The sequence below is a fragment of the Scylla paramamosain genome, unplaced genomic scaffold (assembly GCF_035594125.1).
Source record: "Scylla paramamosain isolate STU-SP2022 unplaced genomic scaffold, ASM3559412v1 Contig84, whole genome shotgun sequence".
NCBI classification, from domain to species: Eukaryota; Metazoa; Arthropoda; class Malacostraca; order Decapoda; family Portunidae; genus Scylla; species Scylla paramamosain.
This window is the reverse complement of record NW_026973749.1, coordinates 170,399-180,554: the sequence shown is the minus strand read 5'-3', so window position 1 is coordinate 180,554 and position 10,156 is coordinate 170,399. Positions and strand designations below refer to the sequence as shown.

Sequence of the window (10,156 nt, the reverse complement as noted above, 5' to 3'; positions counted from 1 at the left end):
TATTTATCACCGTACAACTACCATACCTAATTCCCGGGAGCAGACTCATGCAGGATATAAAAAGATGAAAGACCAATAAATAGCGGTAGAGAGTCATGAGAACATGGCAATTCATCAAGGAACTCCCGAGAGAGAGAGAGAGAGAGAGAGAGAGAGAGAGAGAGAGGAGAGAGAGAGAGAGAGAGAGAGAGAGAGAGAGTGAGAGAGAGAGAGAGAGAGAGAGAGAGAGAGAGGAGAGAGAGAGAGAGAGAGAGAGAGAGAGAGAGAGAGAGAGAGAGAGAGAAAAAAAAATAATTATATATATAAATGAAAACGAAATTAAATTGGTTAACATTCCAGCCACCACCACCACCACCACCACCACCACCACCACCAGCACGTCGCCGCCACCAGCTTGAACCGCAGTGAAAGGGAGCGCCATGCATGTGTTTAATTTCTGGCAGGGTTTTTTTTTTTATTTATTTACTTATTTATTTTTTTTTATTTTTTTATTTTTTTTGCAATCCCGTAGAAAATTTGAAACGCCGTCTTGATAAATATTTTACCTCAAATCCGCGGGTAACAGTGTTTGTTTGTTACAGATTAAAACTCCTTGCCTCCAGGAAATGAGGGCACCTCATTTCATCTATTTTCATTCTTTCCTATATATTTTCCTTCGGGTTTTGTTTCTCTAACCCAGTAAGGTATTTACTTCAGATTTGTTTCCTGTACGGCTTATGACGGAGGGAGTGGAGGGTGAGGAGAGAGCCTTCTGCTTTGCTGTCCTTTTCTTCTACTATCACCTTAGTAGCCCTAGGACAGATCATCTCGTGAGAACCGCAAGGTTTGTTGTGGCCTGTATTTCTATGTAACTTTATGTAACTCTCCCTCGCTGTACACACACACACACACTCACACACACACACACACACACACACACACACACGTTAATTAAAGAAATGCTGTTGTTCTGTCATGTATCCAGTATATTTTGTTTTGTTCTCCACAGGTAACAATTAATGTGGTGCTTTTCCCGTTCCAGTTCTCTGTGACCTCTGGTATTCTTTTAGCCTGTCTTTTTACTCTGACAGGCGATGCTACTGTTACGACGACGACGATGAGAACGAGGACGACGACGATTAGAGGCACCGCACGCACGACGGCAAAAACGACAGTGATGATTTTTGTAAAGTTAAGCACCAGTAGTAGCAGCAGCAGCAGCAGCAGCAGCAGCAGAGGCAACAACAGCAGCAGCAGCAGCAGCAGCAGAGGCAACAACAGCAGAAGCAGCAGCAGCAGCAGCAGCAGCAGAAGCAACAACAACAGCAGCAACAGCTGCAGCAGCAATACCAACAAGAGCAGCAAGATCAGCGACGGCAACAGCAGCACCAGCAGCATCAGCAGCAGCAGCAGCAGGAGCAGCAGCATATTTAGTGTAATAATCTCCAACAGATAAAACACGCGGTGAGAAGTAACACGAGGCATCCTGGACAAACACCTGTCCACCTCGGCCCTGCAGGAGCTAAGATAGACAAAATGCATTTATAGTTGTTCAAGTGTCCAGCTTAGGTTACAGAGGCGTAGGTTAAGTCAGCCTGGTTGCATGGTGCACACCAGGATGCATGATATTTTTCAAAGGTTACCCAGAATTGTTGGCTACATGGAAGTGTACATGACATGACCAGTGTCATGAGGAAGAAGAAGTAAGTTGCCATACTGCTTAGTATGAAAAGATATAAATTGTGATTAAAGTATTACAAATTCATGTATTATATTGGTATATTACAGTACACTCAAACGCAACCCGCGCCTCATGTGTTTGAGATGTGGCGTTTTAAGACTACAGAAAAAAAGTCAAATATTCATGTAATTCTTTTGTAATCAGTTGTCCAAGGCTGAAGTGGACATAAATTTATTAAATTTATTTAATTTAAAGGGTGGATGGATTTAGAAAAGGTGGAAATACTGAAAAATAAAAATAATAACATTGAATAAATTATGAGAAAAAAAAATTACGTAGTAATAAGACAGTCTTCTGCAGGAGAAGAAAAAGAAAAAGGAATAGGAGGAATAATACAGCAACATTCTCGCATGCATTGTTGAAGTTGAAGTGTGGATGTCTGAAGCAGCAGCCTTGCCTGGCACTTTCACTCTCTAAACACAGCCCATCACAGGTCGAACTTTGCCTGGCGCCAGCGGAGATTTGACCAGTCGTAGTTTACATATATATGTTTCTTCCTCTGATGGCGGTGACGCTGCTGCTTCTTCCTCTGAGAGCAGTGGTGGTAGTTCTTTTTCTCTGCTTCTTTTTCTTGATTTCTTCCTCTGATGGCGGTAATGCTGCTGCTGCTGCTGCTGCTGCTTCTTCTTCTTCCTCTGATGGCGTTGCTTCCTGTTCTTGTTCTAAGACAGTCAGTTTGATGGTCTGAGTTGGTAGGTGCACACTCACCTCCCCTGCTCCCCAGTCATAATTCAAGTCAGGTTGGTGGAAGACTGGGAAGGGTAGGGAGGTGCTGCACACTCACCTCCCCTGCTCCCCAGTCATAATTCAAGTCAGGTTGGTGAAAGACTGGGAAGGGTAGGGAGGTGCTGCACACTCACCTCCCCTGCTCCCCAGTCATAATTCAAGTCAGGTTGGTGGAAGACTGGGAAGGGTAGGGAGGTGCTGCACACTCACCTCCCCTGCTCCCCAGTCATAATTCAAGTCAGGTTAGTGGAAGACTGGGAAGGGTAGAGAGGTGGTGCACACTCACCTTCCCTGCTCCCCAGTCATACTTCAAGTCAGGTTAGTGGAAGACTGGAAAGGGTAGGGAGGTGCTGCACACTCACCTCCCATGCTCCCCAGGTTACATTTGTAACATCTGTCAGGTTGGTTATTTTTGGAGTTACCAGGGTCAGTCAGTCAAGCCCAGGGAAGTGCTACGCACTCACCTTGCAAAGATCAGAGGGGTGGTGGTGGTGGTAGATTTAGAGCTGGTAGGATGAGTCACATTGGTGGTGGAAGTCAAACTGGGAGACTGGGAAGGGTAGGGAGGTGCTGCACACTCACCTCCCATGCTCCCCACGGTCAGTCAGTTTGGTGGTCTGTTGCCAGATTAGAGTAAGATTTGTAAGTCAGTCAGGATGCTTGTTTTTAGAGTTGCCAGGGTCAGTCAGGCTGGTGGTAGGGAAGTGCTACGCACTCACCTACCCTGGACAGGGTAAGATGTAGGGATGTAGGGATCAGAGTCACAGTGTCAGAGAGTTGCTCTTAGAAGTTGCCAGGATGAGTAAGGTCAAACTGGGAGACTGGGAAGTGTAGGGAGGTGCTGCACACTCACCTCACATGCTCCCCAGGGCCAGTCAGTTTGGTGATTACATATCTGTAAATCAGGCAGGTTGTTTGTTTTTTTGAGCAGCCAGGGTCAGTCAGTCAGGGTCAGACAAGGGAAGTGCTACGCACTCACCTTGCCAAGATCAGAGGGGTGGTGGTGGTGGTGGTCTGTACAGTTGGAGTTGCTCTTTGGAGTTGGTAGGATGAGTCAGATTGATGGGAGACTGGGAAGGGTAGGGAGGTGCTGCACACTCACCTCCCGTGCTTCCCAGGGTCAGTCAGTATGGTGGGTCTTTAGAGTTGCCAGGATGAGTCACGGGAAGTGCTACGCACTCACCTTGCCAGGATCAGTTGCCAGGGTGGGGAGTACTGGAGTACTGGTGGTGGTCTGTACAGTTGGAGTTGCCAGAATGAGTCAGATTGTTGGTCAAAGTCAAACTGGGAGACTGGGAAGGGTAGGGAGGTGCTGCACACTCACCTCCCGTGCTTCACAGGTGGGGTGGTGGTCTTTGGAGTTGTCAGGATCAGTCAGGTTGGTATTGATTTATTTTTATTATTTATTGTTGATTGCCAGACTCAGTCACTTTTATTGACGGGGGGAGTAGGAGTTTTTTGGTTTTTACTTTATTTATTTTTTGTTAATTTTATTTTATTTATCTATTTTATTTTATTTTCTATTTATTTTATTGTTCTTTTCTTTATACCTATATATATTTTATTCTTTTTGGTGTGGTAGTCCGTAGACTTGGGAGAGAAGGGAAGTGCTGTGCACTCACCTCTCTTGCTCTCCCGAGGTGGTAGGGAAGTTTTTATTTTATTTTATTCATTTATCTACTTATTTGCTTTATCTATTTATTTATTTACTTCATTTTATTTCATTTATTTATTTACTTTATTTTTTTATTTTTTTGCCTGGTAGGTTGGGAGAGAAGGGAAGTGCTATGCACTCACCTTTATGTTTTTTTATTTATTTTTTTTTTCCTGTTAGGTGGAGAGAAGGGAAGTGCTATGCACTTACCTTTATTTTTATTTTTTTATTTATTTTTATTTTTTTTTTTATTTATTTTTATTTTTTTTTATTATTTTTTGCCTAGTAGTCCGTAGACTTGCCAGGGTTAGGTAGGGGAGAGAAGGGAAGCGCTGTGCACTCACCTCCCTTGCTCTCCCGGGGGCGGTAAGGCGGTGCCTTCCTCCCCTGGGGAGGGGTAGGGAGGTGCTGCGCACTCACCTCCCCTCCTCCCCGTGGGCAGCTCCATCACCGTACCTGTGTGTTTGAGGCACACATGGTGATGGAGGGATGCTCTTTGAAGGTTTTTGTGAGTTCCGAGAGGGGGGTTCGAACCTACGCGCCCCTTACTTCCCTCACGCCAAACTCCAAGTGCACCACTCTACCCACTGGGCCACGAGGGCCCTTTTTTCTTTTTTTTAAAGTTGGTCTATTTCCCCATCTTCCCCATCTTTTTTGTAAAGTTGGTCTATTTCCCCATCTAATGTTCACGTCAGTATGTATTAAAGAATTATGATGTGAATTAATTTCATTACGTTATTTATTTATTGTATTTTCTATGGAATATGACCGCTGGCATCCCACACACACTGGGTTCCCAAAGACTGTCACTACGCCATGAAACCCCAACGGTAAACAAGATATATTTGAACACATGATTTCCCCTCCAGTGTTCATGCAGCACCAAAAGTTCAATAAGAAAAACTGCTGCTGATTCTAAAGTGAGCGTTCATTCCCACAGTGATAATTAGATAATTGTTGACTTGTGGGAGTATGTCGTGGAGTGCAAATAGCAGTAGGTGAGATCAGAGAACTTTACAGAGGCGGGCATTCCTTGTGTCTGGAGTCGCCTCCTGGGACCCTCCCCTGTGCTGCACCACCACCACCATCACCAACAACAATAACAACAACACAACATTACACCTGTCCATCCTGCAGCACGAGAATGACTCAGCCCAGAGAACCACGGATTGCTTTATTCGTAATTCACGTCCACTCTCAACATAGACATCAATCAAATTATGTCATTGAAAAAGCTGGTGAAGCACTCACTTCTTCACACAGGCTTTACTACCTATCAGCAGGATGAAAGCTTCCGACTGGGAGGAAGGGCGGCGTCGGGAGGGATTAAGGGAGAGAGGGTAGGGGGACCAGCGGAGGCTGCAAGTGTGTTTATGCTTCATAGGTATAAAAAAGAATACTGCATGAAAAAGAAGAAAGACCTGTGTCCCTCCCACCCCTGCTCCCCGCGTGAAGCGATACGCAGTGAAGTGGTACTGTTGTTGTTGTTGTTGTTGTTGTTGTTGTTGTTGTTGTTGTTGTTGTTGTTGTGATGGTGATGTTGTGGTGACGAGGATGAGCTTGTGCGTGAATGATTACTTAATAGTGATGACAGGTTAATAGAGCGTCAGTTTATATTAACAGCCACTGGACATGATACATTACGGACAGCTGGTGTGCAGTGGAGGGAGCGTGTTATTATCATAGTCTCCAGATCACTTATTAGAGTCTAGAATAGATCATAAGGGTAACAATTTGGTTACAGTTTACAATACCACTTAATTTCCGCATGGTAAAGAGTGGATGGAAAAGAGAGTTAAATCAGGTTGGTTCATTTAGTTAGGAAGGTGTCTTGATACTCGTCTCTTATAGCAACTCAAGTCATACGGAGGTGAGTAAACATATATGATCAGTTCAAGTCATAACAAGTTTGGGAAGTTAGATAAAAATCAGGGAGAATTACGGAGTTTAACTGGGAAAGGGATCAAAGAGTGAAGAGGCCAGGTCAACTCTCGCACTATTAAAGAGAAAACAAGGGCTGAAAGTAAGTGAAAAGGCTAGTTGTATCAGAGCGTGTGTTTCATGAGCAGGGCTGAACTGTAGCGTTTGGATTGCTTTGTATTCATGGTGAGGGGAATCACACCAGGGGCGGGATGTGATACGTTAATCAGGAGTGTTTGTATGCATAATAAAGTGACACAATAATGGATATGGAAACGTGCCACATTGATTGCTTTGCATTCATTTTAAAGGGAAATCATCCCACCAATGAAATGTAACCACGGTTATTTGGAGTTTTTATCCATAAAAAGAACCGTAGTAAGGCAGTTCAAGGAAGCATTAAGTGGTAGTCAGATGACACTTGATCATAAAAGTAAATGAATACCTAACTCAACGCACAGAAAAAAAAATACTGAAATTTTAAAGAACACATGCTTCTCTCTGACGAGCATCACTCGCAACACTTGCATTACATTCAGTCCCGAAGAATCCTCAAGAGCCCTTTTAAATTATTTGACCGTTCCACATGAAACAATCTCACTAGAGAAATGGTTCTAAACTGGTGGTCCACAGTGACTCTTTAGGGTGGTCCACAGGATGCCTACTGTATTTGCTGATAAAAATTAAATGGAAAATTCAGTATGAACAATTTGATCAAAATGAATAACTACTATTATTACATTTCTATCTAAGAGAACCATTGACAGTCTAAGTTGTAGCTGTTAGGTAATACTTCGAGTCACTTCTAAGTTTAATCTACAACGAATGTTCAAGATTCACGCCGCCATCCGGGACTAGGGCCTGAGAACATACTCGTACTATACGCGTCAAGGTGACGAGCCATCCTGTTCATTTCTGTCAGCTTCCACGCGGCTACACGAGTCGTCAAGTGCTGTGGACCACCGTGCCTGTGGCCACTGGCCACCGAACTGCAGTGTTGATTAGTTGTATTAAAACAAAATTGAAAGGGTCCACATTTTCTTTTTGTTTTTGTTAGTGGCCCGTGGCCTGAAAAGAGATGAAAACCACTGCACTAGAGAGTAATAACGGCATTAGCAAAAGCGTCCACTTCAAACACCCTTTTGTCTCTGCCTGTGGACGCACAAATTACCTCAGAATGTTACGTCACAATGAATAAGACAAGTGAAAAAGCTTTCTTTCTCTTGAATTTGAATACCGTCTTTTCGGAATTATTGATTTTTTTTTTTTTTTGTGCAATAAGAAAGAAAAACTTGTGCAATTTTCAGAAGAGTAAAAAAAATCTACAATTCACCCTAAGGAGAAGGTACAGAAAAATTATGAACTCTACCGCCACAACCACCACCACCACGTCCACCACTCCTTGTCCCCGGCCGACCACTTGCCTTTCTCTTTTAAAGACAAACTGCACACCCCACGTGGCGCATGCAAACACTAGCCCGTCGCCGTACATTTGGCCGTTTGCTCTGCTCTCGACACCTACACTGCTGCACGTCACTGAGAGAGAGAGAGAGAGAGAGAGAGAGAGAGAGAGAGAGAGAGAGAGAGAGAGAGAGAGAGAGAGAGAGAGAGAGAGAGAAATATTCAAGGCAAAAAGTAAATTCTTTCACACAAATGCACCACATTAAGCACCTCCAGCGTAAGACTGTATAATTATGAGGCAGGAAGCGCGGCAGTAAACACGTGAAATCTATGGAGAAGGCAGAGCGTGTTTCACTTGCTGGTCTTTGCCTCTCACTTTTTTAATATACGTTATCTTTTTTTCTTTTCCTTTTTTTTTCCTTGAGTGGATTGACAAGGTGTGGAATAATAGTAAGAAAATACAAATAATAGAAAAAACTGAATTGGTGTCACTGCAGCTGATAATCCTGCTCTTTACTACTATTACTACTACTACTACTACTACTACAACTACTACTTACTACTACTACTAATGTTATTAACATTCACCTATTAAAACTCAGGAAAGCTTTTTTTTCCTCCAACCCTTTATTCTTCTTAAAAACATGGAGCTGCATTTTAGAAATTAAATTTCAAATAGCCGAACACAAAAATCAATTAGATGCAAAAGATATTGGACGGCCCAACTTGAAACACTTCAGTAAACAATGCAATACATTTTAAATTTAGAGTCAGTATAAAATGGTATTGTAACATTTGCATATAGCCACTACTTATACTCACACTCTCATATCTTCTTGGTGAATGGCAAACAGAGGAACAAAGAAATGTCTTTTCAGTTGCCGCTTCCATACATACAGAAAAAAAAAAAAGTCAACAATAAAAAATTTAAATATGCTTCTGGAAGTGCCTCAATACTCTTAAAACAACTAGTCACAGGAAGGGAAAAAAAAAAAAAACAGGCAGAGAATTCCAGAGTTTACCAATGAAGGGGATGAAAGAATGAAGATATTGCTTAACTCCTGGACTATTGAAAGGGAACGGAATAAAGGTGAAAGTCTTGTGTAGCGTCAGCGTGGGGAAGGAGAGACGCATGCTGATTGCAAATTCAGAAGAGCAGTAACCATAGAAATAAAAATACCAGATAGACTTCCCCCATTTTTTTCCATCTTCATATACTTGTGTGCATTTTTTGTAGCACATCAGTGTATTTGCTATGGTAAGCTCAGTAGGTATGAAATGTTCTCTAGGGTATGCATTAATCCATCCATTTATTTATTTATTTATTTATTCACTTATTTATTATCTATTTATTTCATATTCTACTTTTCATAACCACATCGTATTGAGAGGCACTTTTGTGACTCACTGAGAAATTACTTGTTTATTACAGTACATCATAAAGCAAGTGTCTGCAGTGAGTCAGACACTTTGTCAAGCAGCCTTACCTTACATGCACATGGAATAACATAGGCAAGCATGACAGGCTTCACTTAAATGTAAACCTAAAAATGGAAGGGCGTACACTGCGCTACAAAAACAGCTCCGTCCCCGTCACTCACCGGTAAATTGTGAGTGTGTCAGGAGGAGCAGCAAAAAGCCAGTCCTCGTCGTCTGGCCGCGAGGAAGGAAAAGATCCCGCCGCTGCTGCATCCGACAAGACAAACACAGAATCAGAGGACTGTGTTAAACCCTCAAGACAAAAAGAAAAAAAAAAGTGTCTGAGTCTGATGGTGTCAACCAAGACTGGCTATCCCGTATATGAAGTGAGTTATGGCAAATAATTCGTGCATTTTGCGCTCTCCAGCTCCTAGATGTCGTTGCTGCTCATCTAACAGTAGGAAAGAGAGCTAAAATATTGTTGTAGTAAATCCCAGGTGCGTAAAGATGCATAGAACACTGATCATCATGATACTATTGAAATGACGTATCGACTTTTCAATATCCGGTATGGATAATATTGAGAGAATGTGGTCAAATTATTATCATTTTTTTTTTTTTTTGTGATTATCGAGTAAGCTGCTAACATTTTCTAAATAAATCATATTACAAGTATAAAAACTATTGATTTGGACAATGAAAAAGTAAAAAAAATCACACTGTACTATATAGTATGACACAACCTACTCAGTAACATCGTGATATATGGCTCGTTTTTTTTTTTTTCTGGGTATTTTAGCATCCTTCTCACGAAGCGAGCGACAAGGCAAAGTAATCGAGAACCAAAACAAACATCTCTCAGGCGATCCTGCTGCTGCTGTAGTGTCCAGCTACCGTAATCCATTGCTTAGGGCGTAGTGGAGATGGGCACCGCAGCAACATTCAACTTCATGTCCGACAACGTGTTTCTTAAGTTCAACCAGCGCGACCGAGTCAGGTGCTTGTTTTGGTTAGAGATACAGCATTACTATCGCCAGGACACTCGAGTTGCCATTTTTTTTATTAAAATTGCCGTTTCCATAAACTAGGAAGGAGATCTATGTAATTTGGACTTTTGACTGTCACAGACATGTTGCCTTTATGTTTACTGTCGTCTAGATTAAGACGTTTCCAATCAAGAGTGTATTCATTTGGAAATCTTAAGATGACCAAATAAATCTAAATGCCGATTCACTAGAAAATCAACTTATATACATTTGTTCATGAAAAGAGTTTCATTTTACTTGTGTTACCACTTAGAAGGGATTACGTAGAAA

The 10,156-nt window shown here is 42.2% G+C and overlaps 1 protein-coding gene across 3 annotated transcripts in view; it reads right to left on the bottom strand.

Annotated features, from left to right (window-relative positions):
• Positions 1-6,884: 6,884 nt before the first annotated feature.
• The window catches only part of LOC135098817 (circumsporozoite protein-like), a 128,796-nt gene continuing 125,524 nt past the window's right edge, over positions 6,885-10,156 (bottom strand). The window contains exon 8 of one of the 3 annotated variants that reach the window (XM_064001209.1): positions 6,885-7,088. In XM_064001209.1, coding sequence (XP_063857279.1) covers positions 7,074-7,088 — 15 coding nt within the window. In that variant the 3' untranslated portion in view covers positions 6,885-7,073. The remainder of the gene's footprint in view (positions 7,089-10,156) is intronic. The other 2 variants (XM_064001208.1, XM_064001207.1) reach the window with 2 other exon arrangements.